At 37.3% G+C, this 22,221-nt stretch overlaps 1 protein-coding gene across 1 annotated transcript in view; it reads left to right on the forward strand.

Annotated features, from left to right (window-relative positions):
- The window catches only part of ME1 (malic enzyme 1), a 189,318-nt gene that overhangs the window by 38,693 nt on the left and 128,404 nt on the right, over positions 1-22,221 (forward strand). Inside the window, exons 2-3 of the mRNA XM_059831294.1 lie at positions 8,511-8,644; positions 16,543-16,692. Of these exons, the coding sequence (XP_059687277.1) occupies positions 8,511-8,644; positions 16,543-16,692 (284 nt within the window). The remainder of the gene's footprint in view (positions 1-8,510; positions 8,645-16,542; positions 16,693-22,221) is intronic.

The following is a 22,221-nucleotide window of genomic DNA, read 5'->3' on the forward strand; positions in this document are numbered from 1 at the left end:
TGCAGTCACTGTATCAGCTCACTGCAAGGCTGCCAAGCTGCCCACACGTTCCCATGATGAATTTGCCAAGAGAAGTCTGATCTCCTTCTGGCCATCTGCATTTGTTTTGAGTCATAAGTCCCTGGGTGTGTTTATTAGCTACTGTATTTATTTGTGCTTTATTTGTTGGAAGCTGGTTTTGACTTTTGTTTCAGTTTCCCCTATTGACTTGACTTTTTCAGATTGCTTTTGAAAATCCTATGGACTTAGAATTGGGCTGTGAATATACTTCAGGTCTCTCGGCTTTCCTGAAAACTATAAAAAAATTGTGTGTTCAACAGGTTGCAGCAGATCTATCATGACTCTAGAAAAACAATCTTGAAATTATTAATGCCAAATGTCAGGATATAGTTCTTCAACGTAAATACTTGTTGAAAAGCTGTGTTTAAAAAATGTACATAAATCAAAACCTGTGCCTTTTGGCATTTTATAGGTGAAAATGGGACAGTTCCTTTTTTTCTTGTGTGGTCAGTGCTGTGCCCATCAGCTATGGTATATTTTTTTTCATTTCCCTTCAGTATGCTTTGCAGTCTCACAAGTCCTGATGCAAGCCTGTGCACAAGGGCTTATCAAAAGGAGCACAAGTGCTTTATCTAAACTGGGTTCTGCTGTTTACACTTCAGCCCTCCTTTTCTGACTTTCTCCTTCCTCATCCCTGTTGGGATAGTGACCTGTTATGTGGCTGGCTTTTCAAACTCCAGTGCAGGCACTTAGTAGCAGGATTCACTGCTAAGGGGTCTCAGCTGTAGGCCAAGGTACCTGTGTACTAGGTACTGCATACAGACAACAAAACCACAGTTCCTCTGCCAAAGCAGCTCATGCATTGTTAATCACCAGTTTGTATACTGATTTTTAAACCTTAATCCAAAATGCATAATCCAGAGCTAACCAGTGTGCCTCACTAAATGCCCAAATGGGGATCTGAGCATAGTTTTGGGGGAAAATAACTGTACTTTTTTGAAAGATGGCAGTTCTGTCTCATCAGTGACTTTTCTACTTGCAGTCTAATAATACCTTAGATAATGTTTGCATTACAAATGTTTACTGATCTTCTTTGCTTCTGAAAACTCATAGGGCTTTTTTCTGTGTGGGTTGCCAGAGGGTTGCAACAGAAAGTTTGTATTTTCACGTTCATTTCTTAACTCAGTGCTACACATCTTCAAACTGTGGTAATTTTCTGCTGCTGATCATACCCTTTACTCATATCAACTTGTAATTGTATTTGTCACCTTTCTCCCTTGTCTTCGTGAGTACCATTTAAAAGGATTATTTTTTTCCACTAAAATGTTAATAATCCTGATTATTTTTTTTAAATCAAAATTGGATTCTGCTATTCAAGCCCTTCTTTTGCATATAGTTTTTACAACAAATAATTCCTAAGAAGAAATATGGAGCTCTAAGTTAATGTTAATTGACAGTTTGCGGGGCTATTTTTTCCCTCAGGTCCAAAAGAAGACCTCTGATGACAGAAAAGTGTGTGTGAATTTGCACCATTAAAAAAATTATTCCCTCTCCTTACCTACAGGGGTACTTTGTGTGACCAGTCTGGCCTAAAGCGCTGATTGCAGAAGAGACGTTCATCCAGATAGCTGCATTAGTTGCCTGTGCTTGTAATATTTTTTGGCAGTCGTGACAAGAACGGGTAGAGAAGCTAGCACTAACATCTTTAGCCGTATGTAGTGCTCCAACCCCAATGTCTTGCCATGAATCACATTTGTTTTTGGCAGAATGAGTTTATTATGCAGCGTGTGCTCAGATTAGTAATTCTAACTATTTCCTGGGGTATTGTGCCTTGAAATGAGTGTTGGACCTGGAGTAGTCAAAGTATTTATCTAGTTTCTCTGAAGTCATGTTCGGATAATAAAAATGCAAAATGGAGGGGAAATGCTTGTAAAACTTTATTTTTGCCTGTTCGTAAGGTGATTTTTAAAAAAATACAAATTATATAAAATATCTCAAAGGGATTTGCAGATCACTAAACTTAAATGTATCTTAAAACACTTGAAAATTCATGTGTGCCGTCAGAGCGCTCCCCATCCTCTTTTACTCTGCTCAGGGTTACCAAGTACTGCAGAGGGAGGCTGCGAGAGGTGGCGTAGAGCCAGCTATCCTCCTTCCAGCCATGGCAGCAGATGTTGTGCTATCTGAGTCCCTCAGATTGGGTGGTTCTTTCAAGATACCTTTGAAATTGGTTCACTGCACTTTTATGATTTAGATATACAGAGTGAGTTTTTTAATGGAGAGTTTTTATACTTTTTGATGGACTCTGAGATGATGATGAACCTGCTTGTCTGTTGTCCCCAAAATACTTCAGACTGTGATTTTTCTGTGGTAGTATCCTAGATCAGCAATCCAGAGACTTCTTGTGGAATAGATGGTACTTCTAAATATATTTCCTTGCTATACCTTTTAACCGTCCTCTTAATTTCTTCCTTCCCCCCTCCACAGATCCATTCTGCTCAAGTATACGTGCAGTACTTGAGTTTGGATGTTGGTGTGATGGTTGTCTCCTGAGTCCCAGGGATGACCTGAAGTCTTATGGGCCTTGATCTTCTCCTGCAGTATTCTCCTGGAGAAGCTGGTGAATCATCGCTCAGACAGGTGCACTATTCGCTGGGTAAAAAACTGGCTGGACGGCCGAGCCCAGAGACTTGTGGTGAATGGAGCGGAATCCAGTTGGTGGCCAGTCACAAACAGAGTCCCCCAGGGCTCAGTTTTGGGGCCGGTCTTGTTTAATATCTTTATCGATGATCTGGATGAGGGGATCGAGTGCACCCTCAGCAAGTTTGCGGATGACACCAAGTTGGGTGGTGTGTTGATCTGCTTGAGGGTTGGAAAGCTCTGCAGAGGGATCTGGACAGGCTGGATCGATGGGCCAAGGCCAATTGGATGAGGTTCAACAAGGCCAAGTGCCGGGTCCTGCACTTGGGTCACAACAACCCCATGCAACGCTACAGGCTTGGGGACGAGTGGCTGGAAAGCTGCCCCGCAGAAAAGGACCTGGGGGTGTTGGTTGACAGCCGGCTGAAGATGAGCCAGCAGTGTGCCCAGGTGGCCAAGAAGGCCAACGGCATCCTGGCCTGTATCAGAAATAGTGTGGCCAGCAGGAGTAGGGAGGTGATCGTGCCCCTGTACTCGGCTCTGGTGAGGCCGCACCTCGAATCCTGTGTTTGCTTTTGGGTCCCTCACTACAAGAAGGACATTGAGGTGCTGGAGCGTGTCCAGAGAAGGGCGACAAAGCTGGTGAGGGGTCTGGAGCACAAGTCCTGTGAGGAGCGGCTGAGGGAACTGGGATTGTTCAGTCTGGAGAAGAGGAGGCTGAGGGGAGACCTTATTGCTCTCTATGATTACCTGAAAGGGGGTTGCAGAGAGGTGGGTGTTGGTTTCTTCTCCCAAGTGATGAGTGACAGGACAAGAGGAAACGGCCTCAAGCTGTGCCAGGTGAGGTTTAGACTGGATATTAGGAAAAATTTCTTTACTGAGAGAGTGGTGAGACACTGGAATAAGCTGCCCAGGGAGGTGGTGGAGTCACCATCCCTGGAGGTGTCCAAGGAACGTGTGGACGAGGCATTGTGGGACATGGTTTAATGGGCATGGTGGTGTTAGTTGATGGTTGGACTTGATGATCTTGCAGGTCTTTTCCAACCTTAGTGATTCTGTGATTCTGTGATACTAGAGGCTGAGGAAAGAGTCACTGAGTCAGAGAACCTTGGATGTGGACATAGTTTCCTCTTCTAAGCCAGCCTCCTTCTGCATGCTGTGAAACTAATAGCTTTGTGGCATACCTGCAGTGAGGCTGACAGAAGGAAATAAGCTTTTTTTCTAAATGAGTAGGAGTTTCTAAGAATTGAAATTTTGGCCTACTGGAACAAAAGAGGGCTAGGTCTTGAAAGAAATTGGAGGAGGATCCCTGCGTTGAATACTGTTTGGAGATGGTTCTGGCTACCCTTTAGTGAAACTGATTCTCATTAATGCATAGACAGCATGCAAACATTACTTTAGTGCACTCTCTTTTTCTTGAGAAGTTTGTATAAACTTAGCAATTAGAAGAGCTTCAGATCTGCTATCTGAACAAAAATGATGTCAATGCAATCCAATATGTATTAAGAGGTAAGACTTGTCTCTGCTAACTGTGAACAAAGGCTGAGACAGTTCTTGAAATATTTTGAATGTGCTCTCTGTCTTCTCAAGCACTGCTTGAGAAGTCAGTTGAAAGCCAGTGCAAAAAGCTATCTGATACGAGATGTTGTGGTGCTGTTTATTCTGTTTTATAGCTTTTCAGTACTGCTGAACAAGAGAATTGATGTATATGTAATTGCACTAAAACAACCTTGTAGTTGAGGGATTTGGGGAAAAGAAAGAGGCTAGGCGGAGGACATGGGGTTAAGAGCTGAGTTGATAAACCAATAGAGATTAAATAATGAAAGAATACTGAGCAATGTGCAGTAATATAAATCACTTCTACAATTACAAAACTTCACAACATTCATGGAGAGATGAATTCAGAATTAAATGTATTTGCAATGAGTTCAGCTTACTGAAAATGAAAAGGAAGAACCAGACTCAGAGAGCTTTCTGTACAATTGAGAATATGAGAGGGCATTTGTGTCAAGGGAGCAATAAAAAACCCCAACCCAACAGTCCTGCCAAAATGTGAGAAAGGAAGATAATGAGGTGGTTGAAGAACAACTTAGTTTTACCAAAACCACAGCATATAAAGAAGCATATGAAACACAACCCTTGAAGAACTGCAAACTCTTACCTGGGAGGCTTAATGATAACTATACTTTTAATCTCTATGATGTACATGTTATTTTTTGAAGGCAGAAAGCAGTTAATACATCAAAACAAATTAGACAAAGGTTAATACTTATGGTTGCAGTCTGACCCTTGTGTTGCTTGTAGATTGTCACACCGTTGTTCTTCTTGGACAATTTATTTGTAGTACACAGTGCAAAATAAAAATTTCCACATCTTTTATTATAGTTCTGGTGCAGTTTAGATGATGGAAGTCTATCCCATCCAGGTGTGCACAAAATGCAGCTCTCAGGAAGAGAGTGTGTAAACCAAGCTGGACCTAGAGCCCTCTCTGCTGGATGGCTGGGAAACAACACTTCGAGAAGGAAAAAATAAGAATTGTGATGTAAAAAAGAAAATCTGAGAAGCTAGTGCAAGAAATCTAGACATAAACCACAATACTTACGTAGTTGAGCTCTTCCTATTATAAGCAGATGAAATAGCATACACTTATTGCATAAAATGGCCTCTTATTAAACCATTAGGTGTTCTGTTTTACTGGTAATTCTTTTCTTTTCAGCATATACAGTATCTGAGGGGAAAAAAGGAGCTAACATTTGATCTTAGAAATTTGAAAAATTCATAATATCTGTGCCAAAGAAGACTATGAAAGTAAAGAATTTTAAAGCCATGTATAGCATAGGAGGAGTAGATGGGTGCTGTATTTTTGTAGTAATGCCCAAAAGAAATTAACACTTACTGTAGGAGCTGTAGCAATATGTGGAAAATATGCTATTCCAAGACAAAGTACTTTTTTAAAAGGCATTTGGCAAGGTGTATCAACCTTTTATGTGTCTGTTTTAAAATAAAATATATTTTCCAGTAAAAGGGGAAACCCTATCATAGTCATGAAAGTCCATATCTTATTCCTAAAGTGGAGGCAAACACAGACTTTTTGAATTTTTTTTCTTTCAGAATGTTTGACTAATAAAAACAGGGGAAAGGAGAGATGCAGAGGATAACTGGATTGCCACTTTATTGCCGGCACTGAGAGACCCACTAAAGCTATGCAGGTCCCTGAAGTCCAACCATTTGGAACTGATGCTGAAGTGTGTGTGTGTGTGTGTGAGCACACATGCACAGCTTTTATGTGTTTTTTTTAAGCCAAAAAAAGTCTGCTGGAGGTAAGAGGGGTCAACTTTGAATAAACTCGTGAGGAATGTTGACTCTCCCTTCTTTCATGGTCTCTCAAAATGTGATAGCAGCTGAAGACACTCATAACATATCTGGCCACAGAAAATTCATGTAGGGACAAGAAAAAAACAGGGTTTGTGTATGCTTCTGGAAGTTTTTGAAATCTTGCATGCATGGAAAACTACAGCAAAACAATCATTGACCTTTATTAAAGTTGGTTTCCCTCCATTTCTGTGTATGGGAGAAGCATGTTCTGGAAATGTTTGATGTTCTGTAAAGTGTTCGTTAAGAAATTTTTCTTTTCCTTTTTTTGGGTCATCATTTCACTTAAGGGTAGCACCTTGATTAATGGCATTTTAGTGCAGATAGTGTGGTGGGCTTGCCTTAGGGTTTGGGTTTTTTTCAAGCAACAATGGCATAACCACTTGAAAATTACTTGGATTAAAAATGGTGTAAGAATTGTGCAGTAGTAAGAGACAGGAAGATTTTATAGTATATTTTTGTTCTGTAAGAATAAGTCCTGTGAGGTGGGTACTTCTGAAAAAAAACCAGAAGCCTGTCCAGGTAATCTAACTGGTACGAATGTATCACTCACTAGGTGTTACTGCCTTTCGCACAACGGCGTTGTGTAAAGGACTGTGAATTTGTTCTCTTGAAAAGGCAGGAGTAGTGCAAATGTACACTGAAGGATGCCTTTTGTATTTGTGCTCTTGCTTTGTCTGGTTTTTCCCGTCGTTTGTTGACCCAGCTAATTCTAATGGTAGCATGAACAAAGAAATTGTCAAAATGTATTTGTAGAGTTAGTTGTGAAAGTATCTTGGTAGTATTTATTCTCCACAGGAAAGTAAATGGAGAAACATTATATTGCCATTTTTTCCTCTTTCATATCTGCCAAGGTATTTTCTCAAATATTTTTTTCATAAGAAACAGAGTATTTTGTATATAGTTGTACGATAGATGTAGAATATAGGCAACCGTCTGATGGCTTGTTTATGTATGTGTATATACACACACACATATACCTCTTCTTGGTAGAGTAATAAATGCTATCTAACCTCTAGTACATTAACTTTTGAGTGTGTTTAAGCTACATGATAAACATATTGCAAAGATTATAGACATTTTTGATGTTAACCTAAAAGAGACCCCAAAGACATTTGCAGATCTGCCAGTACTCATTTTGGAGTGGAAGCAGTGCAGGAGTGATGCTAAAGGAGAGCTGTAACATGTCTTTGGAGTCACCAACCAGTGGCCATAATGTGAAACAAATGCATAGGTTTCATAGGTCATACAGGGAAGAAACTCCTCTGACATTTCGTTTTATCCCCTAAAACTATCAAAGGTCTGATCCCATCCGTCAGTCCTGCCTGGCTGTAGTTACCACAGCAAAGTGAAACTTCAGCAGTCAGAGTGCTTGATACTAGTGTGCTAAACCTACGGTCATGTTTCTGCTGTAAAGGCATCCTCTTTCTTACAATAGCTTGGGTAATTTCTGAAGATGTTTTAGCAGACAGACCTCATTAAAAAGCAGCTATTTGGCAGTCTCTGCCAATCCACAAGCTGGATTTAAGTGTTAAGCATTCTGTGACTGTCCGTGTAACGTACTAAATACTTTTAAATGTCTTTTCTGGATGCAATAAAGAAATCCAGTAAGTCTGTACAAATTTTTCTTACTGTAACTGAATGTGAATTTAAAAAATGAAGTAAGTTTGCATTGGACTCATTATGGCCATGTTTCTGTTGACTGACTTCACTAGGTGCTGGACCAGACTCTTTGACTATAAAATGACAGCGATGACTTGTACCACAATTTCTGATTGTACCACAGAGTTCTGTAAAAAGTTCACATGAATCGTAGAATCATAGAATGGTTTGGGTTGGAAGGGACCTTAAATATCGCCTAGTTCTAACCCCCTTGCCATGGGCAGGGACACCTTCCACTAGACCAGGTTTCTCAAAGCCCCATCCAACCTGGCCTTGAACACCTCCGGGGTTGAGGGATCCACAACTTCTCTGGGCAGTCGGTTCCAGTGCTTCACCAGCCTCATGGTGAAGAATTTCTTCCTTATATCTAATCTGAATCTATCCTCTTTCAGTTTAAAGCCATTACCCTTCAGATTACATCTGAGATAACCAAGGTCTTGAAAAATTTCCAGATATTAAAAGCATAATGTTTACACTGAAAATAAACATTATCCATGCTTTGTGTTTAGAAGATAGCCAAACAAATGAGTGAGTGAGAATATACTGCTGCTCTCTTCTTCAGCTGTAACTTAATAATTTTGCAGGTAATAGTCTTGCAGTGTCAAAAGACCTTAACTCATTCTGTGCTGGGATGGAGTTATTGTACTGTACAGGCCTGTTCTCTTATGAATCAATAAAAACTTTTTCCAAAATCATTGCATAATTGTTAATTCTGTTTAATATTAAATAGTTTTTCTGATGCTGATTTTACCTGTGCTATATTTTGCTGCAGAATTTTCTTAAAAGGAGTATCTCTCAAGTATATGTATACATGTTTTTTATTTTTCATTTTTCAGGGCATGGCCTTTACTTTGGAGGAGAGGCAACAGTTGAATATTCACGGATTATTGCCACCTTGCTTTCTTGGTCAAGATGCCCAGGTTTTTACTATTCTTAAGAATTTTGAAAGGCTGACATCTGACCTAGACAGGTAAAGTATGGCTATGAACCTTTATCCGTGTTATCAAACCATGAGTCCCTTATTTATTTTTTTTAATGGTAGTACAGATGAAATTTGTGGGGGTTTTTCGAGTTGTGGTGGTTGATGATTGGGAATCATTAAGCTAAACATGTACTTTTGCTAGAATGCTTTCTTCAAAAAATCAACTCCTCATTTCAAATTGTAATATTCCAGTGCTGTTCACATGTACTTATTATTTCAATAACCAAATGATACAAAGGCCATCAGAAGCAAATGAGGGCATGTGAAACTAAAACTCAGTAATGTCTTTACATGAGTATAGATACATATGCATTAAAACAAATACATAAAACTTAATAAAATAGTATACATTTAATATGTAATATAGTGTTGTTGTGTTTGGTTTTTTTTAAGAAAGAAGCTGGGGAGGGCTTTAAATGTTTGTGAATACTCAAAAATTTTTTTCTCAGTCTTTTATAGGCCCTAGAACGAAACACTATTCCTTTATTTTTTCCCCTGTGCCTTGCTTTTTTCTATTGTAGGTTGTCTTGTTATCTGTATGTAATATATGGCTTTTAGATACCTGTCTGTTGGTGGCAAGGCTTTTTTATAATTTAAAGTTGCCACAACCTTTGTTTTTTATGGAGGCGGAATAGGATGAGCACAGCCTCCCTTGTAAGTGAAGAGCTCATGATTGTGGTATCTTTTCTGGGTTAACTATCTTCCAGTGCTCTCAGGAAGCGCATTATCAGTTATCACAGAGTAGTATCTTCCTAGGCTAAAATGTTTTAGTCTGAGTCCCTGCATAGCAAAGTGTAAAATTTCACGGAGAACCCTGCTTCAGCCACTGACCATAGGAGAAGACTTTTCTCTATCCTGTCCCTATCTCCTACTTAACTCTGCCTTGAAGTAGTCCCTTCATGATACAGCTCATTGTTTCATATGTTTCAGGACATTTAAGACTTTAAGGCTGTTTCAATTGTTTGTTTCTACTTGAATTGCTGTAATTTCGATTCACCTGTAACTTAAAAGCAGGAAGAAAAAAGGCCTTTTACCCTGTTTTTGTATGTGTTTCTTAACTAGTGAAGGAATTTTGCTCCTACTTCAGGTCATAGGAGAAAAGCACTTGTGTTTCTCAAAACATCACAGGTTAAAAGTTACAGGTCTAGCTATGTGAAATTGAAGAGGAGAGTAGCAGTACTTCCAAATTGTAATTCTTTATTTTTTTAGCAAAAAATTGTGGGTATTTAAATGGCTTTTCATCAAAATGACAAATTTCTGCAGGAAAGGAAAACAGAAATAATCTAACAGTTTTAAATGACAGAGTATTAAAAGTTTGAATGCTGTGCCATTTGAACCACAATAAAACACCATCAAAACAAGTTTTGATCGCAATGGGAATCATCAAATAAAAATAATTGTCTCCGAGTATTGTGGGAATACTTGGCAGAAAACTTTCTTTATCATGTTAAAAGAAAGAAAAGAAAAATATGTCTGTCTTGGGGGTGAGGGAGGAAAGGAACCTTTTTTTTAAAGTGTACTTAATCCACATATGATAGACACAAATAACACACAAGTATAAATAAATATAAATATGTTTACAAATGAATGTACATAAAGGTTTTCCAGAGCCATTTGCTTCAGATAATTTTTTTCCAAATCTGTCCCTGTTAAGCTTAATGTCTGTATGTAATTGACTAAACAAAAACTCAATATCATTATTTCACACCTATGAGTCTTCTTCTGCATTTTCTCTTTTCCAAATACATAGTTGGGTAAGGAAGAAATGTGTTTCCTGCTCCTGTGACAAGACATTCTTAAAACAGAAGCACATACATTACAATATTACATCCACGTGTCTTGAGCATTAGACTGTAGCTTGCCATTTTATACCATAAAGCCAGTTTTTAGTATAATGCCTTTTTTAGTATAAAGTTTATATTGTACTGTGCAACTTTGCAGTACAAATTTATTGTTGTTAATAAGGTTTTAGTGATGTACTTCAGCTGAGAAAACTAGTAAGTCTTTGGTTCATAGAAATAACTTGAAACTATTAGAAGTTAGTCTTTTTTTCTCACTAACATGATCGTCAAAATACTTCAATTAAGAATTTAGTACTTAACGTACGAAAAATATTTAAAAGCTGTGTTCATTTCCAAGTCTTATTCTGTGGCATGTGGCAGTGGTATTTTCTCAACCATGATTTTTGGTCTAGGTATTTGTATCTTCTCCTTCCCCTTATAGTATGAATAAACAGTGTGGCTCCATTTATAATGCTGGATAAGCTGGGCTGGAGTCTCCATCCTTGGAGATATTCGAAACCTGGCTGAGCATGGTCCTGGGCAACCTGCTTTAGTTGACTCTGACTTGAGCAGGGGATTGGATGAGGCAATCTCCAGAGGTCCCTTCCAATCTCAGCTATTCTACGATTTCATAATGCAGGTCCATAGCAGTTAAGAAATAAACTTTCAGGGTAATCTTGGATCAATGTAAATTTATGTAAATTAAATCAGTTTGGCCCTTACGCACTTAAAATTATATAAATCCACAAGTCCTCCTCAAATGAAATTGTTTCTTTAAGAAATCATATTTGTCTTCTGTGTGAACACCCAGCAGGCCTAAATTGACTATTAATGTCATGCTATGCTTTGATAAAAAATATTTTCCTCTTATATTGGTGGGTCATTATATTGCTGTGGTGTTTTCTCCAGTTTTTAGCAAAATAAAATCATTTGTGTGTTACATGTGTAGGTTTACATTTAAGACCACTGATTGAAAGACTTGGTAACATTTGCATGCAGAAGATACTTCCTTTGAAGACTGTCAGCGATGACATCTTGGGCTCCTTTGCAGAGATATAAAGCTTGTGTGAATTGGGTGTGCAAAAACTTGCACATGCAAAATGTGATTTGCAGCTGTGTGTATAAGACAAGTGTCTGACAATTTTATTGGAGCATGTCAACAGAGATCCTGCTTTGAGAACATGTGCATTACGTGTGTGTGAGCTTAGTCCTTCAGGGCAATCTGCGAACTCTGGTCTCCTGTACTTGTACTTGTATCGAAACATTTTAAAGGGAAGAGTGACTGTGATCCTGCCGCAGTTACTCCTTGAATACCTTCACTGATGGAGAATGCCAGGAGACATTGACTATTTTAACTGGAACTTGAAAGGAAATCTCAAGTGCTCCCTGCCCAGGCAGGTGTTCAAGGACAACCTTGCGTAAGAGCATGCAGCTATTGCCTTCTACTGACTGTAAATGTACTAATTCTAGAAAATTAGTACATTTCTTCCAGTATGCATCTGGCATAGTCTTCGCTCCCATAGGAGCAGTGATTGAAGAGGTAAAGGGAAGCTGTTGTTTTCCTCCTAGAGCTACGATTTGATAGTGGGTTGTGCTGGTTTTGTCTGGGATAGAGTTAATTTCCTTCATAGTAGCTAGTATGGGGCTGTGTTTTGGATTTGTGCTGGAAACAGTGTTGATAAAGCAGGAATGTTTTAGTTACTGCTGAGCAGTGCTTACACAGAGTCAAGGCCTTTTCTGCTTCTCACACCGCCCCACCAGTGAGTAGGCTGGGGGTGCACAAGAAGTTGGGAGGGGACACAGCCGGGACAGCTGACCCCAACTGACCAAAGGGATATTCCATACCATACGACGTTGTGCTCAGCATATAAAGCTGGGGGAAGAAGAAGGAAGGGGGGGACATTTGGAGAGATGGCATTTGTCTTCACAAGTAACCGTTACGCATGATGGAGCCCTGCTTTCTGGAGGTGGCTGAACACCTGCCTGCTGATGGGAAGTGGTGAATGAATTCCTTGCTTTGCTTTGCTTTGCTTGCGTGGCTTTTGCTTTACCTATTAAACTGTCTTTATCTCAACCCATGAATTTTCACACTTTTACTCTTCTGATTCTCTCCCCCATCCCACCAGGGGGGAGTGAGCGAGCGGCTGTGTGGTGCTTAGTTGCCAGCTGGGCTTAAACCACGACATGGGTGTATATCTGTGCGTTTTATTTCCAAATACAAAATATCAGATACAAGCATTTGAATATTGCAGAGGTGGAAGCTGTTAAGTACCTTAGACAGAAGGGTATTGTCTGATGAAACATTAACGCTTGTGTATGACAGCATTTTACACTGGCAGGATTGTAGCTTGCCCTGGTTTTGATCGAAAAGAGGCTGTGTGTAAATTCATAAAGCTAAGCTGATACATGTTTGGCACAGCTGAAACTTCTTTGCTGACTGGCAGCATGGAATTACTGTGCTCTGAAATACCAAGAGTTCATAAACAAAATGAATGTGAAACAGCAGCAAATATATTGCCTGGTATGCTTGGCAAAAAGGAAGCCAATAACAGGAAATAATTCTATTCCTCTAACTTAATTTGGAAAAGCTGCGATGGATTCCGCAAGTAATTTAATCTTTTTTTTCTCCCCTGTATGTTCTTAATTGTCTGTCTTCTTGCTCGGCATTGACACTGAAATCGTTGCCCCTGACACAGCCGCATCTTCTGTCTGGGCTTTTCTTTCTTCAGAGAGTCACACTGGTAAAATGTTATACTGGATGTGTGAACATTAGGAGAGGTACCATCAAATCACTTTTCCTGAGAATGCTGTGTTTTTTTTTTTTCTTAAAGTTCTCTGTCTTTATTTCTATATAGATACTGATGATGCAAAGTAATGGAGCTAAGTATCTTACACAGGCTAAAAATAATAGTGTTTCCTCCCACTTCCCTTTATTCCCTCTCACGTTTTGCAAGATAAGAGCAAACAAACTTTGGGTTTGGTGGTTTGTCTTTTTTACCATTCCATTTTGCCTTGTAAAATGCATGCCAGTGATAGTAGGGCCAATTACCCTAAGAAATCATCAGTAATTTTCTGGTAGTTATATCAGTTTTCTTTTGGGTTTTGGATGATATTTGGTTTATATCCTTTTGTTGCTACTGTATTTCATTCCCTTCGTAACAGCAGACTAGCATGAAAAGTTCTTACGTGAAGTAAAGGCAAGGGGGAAAAGTGACATACTGAAATTTGAATGCTTGGCAATCCCCTCTGTCTTACTTGCCAGGCTTTGGTTTTCATCCTCTGAATGTCTTCCCTGAAATCTTCATTCAAGACTCCTTCTCTGAGGACAGATAATATTTTTCTCCCTTTTTATAGCACAAATGATTGTTCTTGGTGTATTATTGCTTGTTTTCAATATGTTTTCAATTAAATGTGGGCTTCAGTAAAAGATTCCATTAAATACTGCTTTTTAATCATATCTTTTTTTAAAACACAATGCTGAAAACCACTTCATGCTTTTAGTTGTGTAGATTACTTCGATGTTGCTAAAAGATGCATACTTGTTGTCTAATGCATTATAACCAACACCACATTGAGGATGAAGCATTTTTGGTTTTCCCCTTAAGAAAAAATTTTTGAAGTTGATACCCCTAAGCAAGTTACTATGCTGAGAAGGAAGAGATATTTTATACCTGCCACTGAAAAGTAGCCTTCTGATCAAATCTGCACTTCTCCAGAAATATTTTTCGCTTTATAATAATATTTCTTATGCTGATTTGGATATTCCCAAGTATGTAATATTTGAAAATATGACTGGAAGTGGTATGCAGTTGTTATCTTTGAAATTTCTTTAGTATATCCTAAATATAAAAGTGGCATGATAAATGCAAATAAGAAAATAAAACCCCAATTTAATGCTATAAGACAGTAAAAAAAAAAATGGAGAGTTTTAGCAAATAGTTTTTTGATTTGAAGCCCTTGAGGAAGCGTTTTGCTAAACTTTTAATTTCTTTTGTAAAACATTTCTTTACCCCATTTAAAATCCAGGCTTGATCTGAGTAATAAGAAAGGATGATGAAAAGGTATGTTAAAGTCTTAAGTTGCCACATCTCATTTTAAATGAAAGTGATAAGAAGAAAAAAAATGTATTGGCAACTGCTTCGAAACATAGTGACGTAGCTTGCATGAATGCTTGCATGAAGTCTCCGGTATAGAGCAGGCCAGAGTACGTGTGATATTCTCTAACATCACTTTCAAGATCCTCTGGAAACAAAATTAATGTCTTCAAATGTATTCACAGCTATATGTGAATGAGCTTGTATTTCAAGGTAAATGTTAGGATAATCATCCTCAGGAGAAAGATTTTAATAAAGAAAATGCTCCAAGAACTCAAAGACGTTGAAAGATATGCTATAGTATATGCTATATACTGGGAAAATGAAAAGTTAGTATGGGAATGTAATAATATGAAAGAAAATTAGTCTGTATGTATATTTGTAGCTGAGAACTACAAGTGCAGGATATAATTTAACCTTGGAGAACATTTAAAACTGATATGTATGATGGAAGGTGGTTCAGGATGCTGTGTGGTTATGGTATTTAGAGTACATCTTCAACTCTTTGGTTTCTATATCTTTATCTGTTTAGGGTCTAAAGTACCCTTAGTGACACAAGGGGAGGGACACTGTTTTGCCTTATTTCTGTCACCTCATTACAGTCACCAGCTGCCAAACTGGCTGTACTTGCCTTGCTTATAGTGCTTCTTAAAGGTTTATATAGCGGGTTGCAAAAGAAATGCTTTCCTGATATACAGGGATATAAAAGCTAAGCTTGAACGAAACAGATGCAGATTCACTAAACTGTTCTGTGTTAGATAGTTACCTGACCACATTTGTGTCTTTCTAAAGTATGAATTAGATTTTATTGGTGCATGTGATGCATCAGTATGCGGAAGGAAAGTTCATGTGAATATTTAAGCACACAAATGTCCGGGCTTTTGGAATGAATGTGTTGTATAGGTTTCTGCAACACTTGTGTAATAAAATGATAGGCATATTAAACTTTTTGGGTATAAGTAATTAGTAATCCATTGTAAATTAAAAAAAAAAAACAGTCTATATAAATTGTAAACATAAATTAAGTTGAAGTTTTTATGTAAGCCTGTTGTTATAGAAGACTACTTAATTTTTAAAGTAATACTTAACCTTACTAAAACTAGTGAATAGAGAGGTGAGGTTTAGGTTAATTGAATTCCTAAATATTAAGCGTTCGCAAAGTGACCCGAGTCATACCTGTGTGAACTAGTATAACCTGAAGTCACTCATAGATTCATATCATCTGTCATACTCAGCACTGAAATTTGGCTTCCTGGATGGGATCTTGGAGCAGTAGTGGATCTATTCAATATTAGAGTGACAGTAGTCAAAAGTAGATCAAGCTAAGCATGAACTTTTTTTGCTCTCATTTATTTGATACTTTTTTTCATTGTTTTTCTTTTAAAATAAATATAAAACTTCTTCAAATGCGATCAAAAATTGATTTCCATGAGGAGATAAAACATTGCAGATTTCATTACAAACATAGACTTCAGGAATGAAAGGCCATATGTGTATGCTTTGTTTTTGAAAGCTTTGTCCTACAGTATTCAAGTGAAGTATTTATTTTAAGTATTAGTCTAGATTTAAGAGAAATTTCTATTGAGGCAAGAGCAGAAAAACCTAACATTTTTAGTTTCATTTTTTTGGGCAAGAGAGTAAGCTTGTTTAAGTTTTATTTCATGATGGTCTCATTTCAAGTGGAAGATCTGATATGTACGGATTAGGTTCTGACAGGCCAAATACTCAATTTCAGTGCAGTGTTTTATACCTGAGAGGGATTAGCTTCCTGAGTATGTAGAGTCTGTCAGCTCTTTTGAAGGTTTCAGCTTCTCTCTGTCTCAACCAGTTTGTTATCCTTTGTGTCTGAACCATTTGTGCTAAGACAAGGAGGAATTTAAATACTTTCAACAAGAAAGAGGCTGTTACAGAACAAACATAGCTTTAATTAATTATCTAAACATCTTTGTATTTTTAAATTTACTTTATATGTTCATTTGATGTCTCTCTAATGATATGTAATTCTCCACAGATACATTCTACTAATGAGTCTTCAGGATCGAAATGAAAAGCTTTTCTATAAAGTGCTGACTTCTGACATTGAAAGGTTCATGCCTATTGTTTATACTCCCACTGTGGGACTGGCTTGCCAACAATACGGTTTAGCATTTCGGAGGCCAAGGTATGTAAGTTTATACTTCAAATAAAAGTAATTGTATCTTATTTTCTTTTTGGCAGATTTCTGCAGGGGTTTTCTAACATAGCTGAATGTAAGCCAAAACTGCGATAATTGACATAATTCAAACTACACTTTTGGTCTTCATTAAACAATATTTTTTATTGCATTAAGAGGGCAAATGGTTGTTTTAATTGTATTAAAACATGGGTACATTTTTAATCTCATTAACTGACTTTTTTGGAATCCTAGCTGCATGTTACAAGACCAGAGAAGAATGGATCCTTAGTCTTAGATTTCTCTTAGTAACCTGAACAGCATAGACTTTTACCTATATAAATATTTATATTACAGGTATTTTAAACATACATATGTAAAAATAATATACATACAAACTAAGGATGCATTATATATGTACCTACACACATCTTTAAAATAATCATTATTCATCAAAGCACCTGTCTCACTGCTTAATAATTTGTTGTTTCATAGGTTGATTACTGGAGTGCTTTTATTCTGTATACAGTATCTGTATTTATAGAGTGATGAGGAACTGGTATGAAAGAAGGATAGATGCTCCTGTTTCATTCTGCCCCTTGAACAGGACAAGAGGAAAAGGCCTCAAGTTGCGCCAGGGGAGATTCAGACTGGATATTAGGAAAAAGTTCTTTACTGAGAGAGTGGTGACACACTGGAATAAACTGCCCAGGGAAGTGGTGGAGTCACCCTCCCTGGAGGTATTCAAGGAATGTGTGGACGAGGCATTGTGGGACATGGCTGAATGAGCATGGTGGTGTTTTTTTTTGATTGATGGTTGGACTTGATGATCTTACAGATCTTTTCCAACCTTAGTGATTCTGTGATCAGCCCACAGAGTTTGAGATTTATGGTGGTTGCTGTTTGAGAACCTTGTGTATATCACTGCCTTCAAGTGCAATCTGGAACAACATTTTGTCTGTACAATTTTCTGGCAAAGGAAGAGATAAATGAGCTGTATGTTCATAGCTCTGTTAAGAGAAATAGTTTTTTTACAGTCGAGGCATTGTTCAAAAATAAGAAGCTTGCAAGATTAAAGGGAACAAGTGACTGCTCACAAATTGTTCAGCAAGAGGTGTTTGAAGGAGAAGACTTATGGCCTCAAGGTTTTGTTAACGTAGAAATCATTTTGGCCTTGTGACTGACAGGATGAGTCAGGACCATCTGGCCAACTGCAGAAAACAAGTATTCCCACTTCTATACACATTAAAAAGTTCAAAAAGACCTCAAAAATGCTTACTTAAACCTGTTTAACTATCTGTGGCTTTTAGGTGCCTCCCCTAGCAAGAGAAGTCATCTCCTTTTTTCCCCTCAGTATTTACCACTATGGTGATTTTTCTGGCCTTCCAGGAGGTGCTAAATGTGTCTGGAAATTAAGTCTTTGCCTAAGCTGGTCTCATTGTCCCTTGTTTTCATATCCATTGCTGTATAGGATATTGCACAAGGAGCACCTCTGCCCATGCATGTACTTTTCACTTTTTCCCCAGACCTGTGGAGCATCTGTGGAGAAAAAAAACACTGTTAAGTTAGACAACAGTTCAGCTAAGTGTCAGACTGCAACTGGTAAGACACAGCTTGCAACAGCAATTGAAATAACCCACCAGCCCTCTTTAGGGATTTTCAGACTCCTGAACTCCATTCTTCAGTCTGATCCTAAGCACACTCAAAACATGAGGAGAAAACTGATTTGGGAGTTAGAGACAGGGAGAGGAAACATTTCAAGTTTTTGCCTTTTTTTTTTTTTTTTTTTACCTGTAGAGGACTTAGAAAGATGCCCTAAATCTTTCTCCTCTAGATAGTAAGACTAAAATCCTAGTTTACACTGCTGTGTCACTAATAAATTTATGGATCTGTATAGTTAACTTGAAAAAAATTATACTATAGACATGCAGTTAGCACAGATGCACTGGGAAGCAAGAACTTCTGAGTTCTCCACTATGCAACTAAGCCACTCTTTAGCCTCTCCTGTAATGAGAATTGAGTAGACTTTAAAACTTTATGGATTTGTTTGAATCATTAATATATGTCATCACAAGCTTCCTTTTTTTTTTTCCCCCTTTTAGTTTCTTATATGATATAAAAAGCTTTAAAAAGCAAGGCATAATAGCAATAATACATACATTGTGCAGGCTTTGGAATAGCAAGCTGAACTTTCTCAACTCAGCAAATGACTGCAGTATAAAACTACTAGTGTGTATAAATAACATTGTACTAACTTTCTATGTTCCCCATGGATTTTCCTCTGTTCTACTTTAAAAAACTTGTTATTCTGGCACATGGATAGTAAACTTCCATTCTGATGATACATTTAGCTATTCTGAACAGTGACAGTGATGATCCAAGTGCTCATTGAGCATCCTCATATTTCTATGTTTTTTAATAGTATGATTTTATTTACCAATATTGGAACTAAGTCTGATTTTTTTTCCTTCCAAGAAAGTGTTCATTTCCTTATTGAAAATGAGCAATTTCAAGGCAGATTATATTACTTAGATAATTTCTTTCCCTTATCATCTAATTTAAATATATAGCTTTATAGGGCATTCCATAATTTGGTATTTCACACTGTGTTTTCACTGCAGTTGAGCTGCTAATGAATGAATGATGTTTTAAACAATATTAAATCATGTTTTAACTGATGTGCCTTTTGGTATTCAGTTGTATTCTTGAGCTACTGAAGTCAGCCTCAGCTATATTCAGCTGTCTCCTGCTTCCCCAACTACATGTGTGCTTTATATATGTGACTGACTGTCTGGGGAAGTATATGAGAGATTTATAAAAGTCTGTTTTATTTCTAGTTCTGCTGGATTGCCTCACTACTTTCAAATAAGTGTTTTAATAACTCATTTAAGTAAATATGGCTGAAAAACATATACAATCTTCTTCTGCCTAATAAGGCTCTCTTAAATATTTTTTTTTCTTAAGAAGAAAATATCATCTGCCAAGTCTGTTTACTCTTCCGTGTAAAATTCCCAAATGTTATGTTCACTTTATCTCACTACCTGCACTCATCTTCCCACACCACTCAGCTGATGCCAGTGTTCATTAGAGGTCTCGGAGGAAAGGACTGTGAAGAGTTTCCCCTTTGACAGACTCTTTGCTGCTTAAGAAATACCTATACTTTGTGATCTTCCACTGCGCTCTGTTACAGAGATGTGTTTTTTTCTAAGAAAAAACTTTTCTAAAATATTCCAAAATCAAGTGCAAAGCAATCAATTCCATTTGGTTTGAAACTATATTCTAGAGTGTGACTCATTTGGTATTAAGCATTATGTGCTGGCATCCCTTGTAAATGGCACCTTCTGTGAGTTGAACTCACTGGGAAGAAAAAATAAACATTTAATTTAACATTCAGAAGGAGAAAAGGAGTAAAAGATATAAAATTTAGTTCAATCTATACATTCTCATGTTTTTTATTAGTTGATTTTTTTCAGTTGATTTGTTACAGTTCAGGAAAAAGGGATGATCTTACCATACCTTAAAAAAAAGTCTTATCTGCAAGAGCTGTATGTATCTGTTTTATGCTGACTCATATCTAAATGCTGTCTTTAGTGATAAATGGATGGTTTTCTTTCAGAAAGTTTTTTATTTCAGAGTATTTTTATTATTGTCTCTTCCTACAGCTCAGAAAATGTTTGCTATTTCATAGTAAACAAAGATCCTATTAGAAACAGACTTGTTTATACAGGCAAATAAGTTAAAAATTACCCAATTGCTGCAGATCATATTTATCACACTGGAAGTTGCAAGGCAATGTCTTAGTATGCAATTTAAATCTGTGAGGTTTTTTTATATTTAGTTAGATTTCTTTATGTTGTGAAGTGAGTTTGAAGCCCCTGGCTCACAAGTTATGTCTTCAGGCAAGGAATAATGAAAATTAATTTAGAGTTAAAAAATAGGTCTTTTATGGGATCATTAAATGAGATAATCTTCTGTGACTCCCTTAGATGTTTTTAGAAGACTATATGGACTCACATGATGTGCTTACAGTTATAGAAGGACACTGTGGCTCAGGCAAGATGTTTTTCATCCTGAGGCAGTATTTTGCAACTATAGAATAAACATTTATGGCTGACCAGCTGGCTGTCTGATTAAGCAACATTTCTCAAGAGAACCAGATGCAAAGTAACTTGACTCACTAGTTTGAAGCTCATCTGGATAACTGACATTTGTTTGTAAAATTAAAACTCAACATTGCATTACTCACTGTGAATATTCAGCTTAAAATCCACCAGCTTAATGAATAAGAGCGTTATTCTATAAATAAACAGTTACATATCTGTAACATGCACCTACCTACGTCACATAGTTACAGAAACATAATTTAGAAGACCAGTCTCTCTAGTCTTCCTCACAACCATTGAGGAGGATGAGGGAAGAAAGAGGCTCCTCCAGGGGGGAGGTCAGAGAAGGAATTTGGACCTGTACAGATAAAAACTTTAAAGGCTTATGCTGAGAATGTAATGGAGTTGTAGTTTTATTACAGTGATCACGCTATCATTAAGAGCATTGCCTCAGAATCTCTATTAGGTCACTTTTTGGTGCAGAGTTTCTATCCATCATTTAAAATTACATTCCTAAAGTAAAAAATTCTTCAATTACACAAAGCATGTACCTACATATGACAACTTTTGCTTACTTACCAAGAAACAATCTATTTCTATAAATGGATTTCTAAAATATAACAGTTCGTTCAGTTGCTTTATTCATCCAAAAAGAATAAATATGGGAAAGTTCAATGGAAATTTCCTCTAAGAATCCAAAATCAACTTTCTACATCATATAGAGAACATCCAGGAGTTTAAGGTTCTTGTGTAAACTCAGCATTCAGAGACGGGAGGAAAAATTGCCAAGTATTGCTATGCTGAAGACTTTGGATGTTGTTAAAATGTTAGGTGACTGTTTATGTATTTCCATTCCTAGAAGAAAAAGCCATTTCAAACAGAATATGAACAAAGCAAGCCCTGGTAACTATTGCAGCCACACAGGCATGGCAAAGTTCCTCTGAAATAACTTCCCGATGCAGTCACATGCTGTCAGGCTGACTAGGAACCGTTTTTAAAGCAGCTATATTGAAACCGATGCTGCATATTGAAGATACAGGTGCAATCTCTTAAAAGGCAAAGTATGTCAGTCTTAGCTTTGAAGTGATTTTTTTTTTTTTTTTACATATAGAAGCAGATCTTGTCCAGCAAAGTTGTTCTCCCAGAAGTTTTCTTCTGTAATAATTCTTTTAATTCTTTCAACTCTGTCTGTTTCTTTGTTTTCTTTCCTCACAAATCACTAGACATAGCATATCTAGAGGTCTGTTATTCACTCCAAGTCTAAGCAAGATTACATTTTGAATTGACATTTAATAAGCATTTTAGAAATGTGTTTGGTTTAGCTCTTCTAATATTTTTAGAGAGCACTTGGAATGTTATTAGCCGTCTTTAGTACCAACTTTTCAGAAGGCAATTTATCATCCTAAATAATCAGTTTGCAAGTGCTGATATTATA

This window comes from Gavia stellata, chromosome 2 (assembly GCF_030936135.1).
Source record: "Gavia stellata isolate bGavSte3 chromosome 2, bGavSte3.hap2, whole genome shotgun sequence".
NCBI classification, from domain to species: domain Eukaryota; kingdom Metazoa; phylum Chordata; class Aves; order Gaviiformes; family Gaviidae; genus Gavia; species Gavia stellata.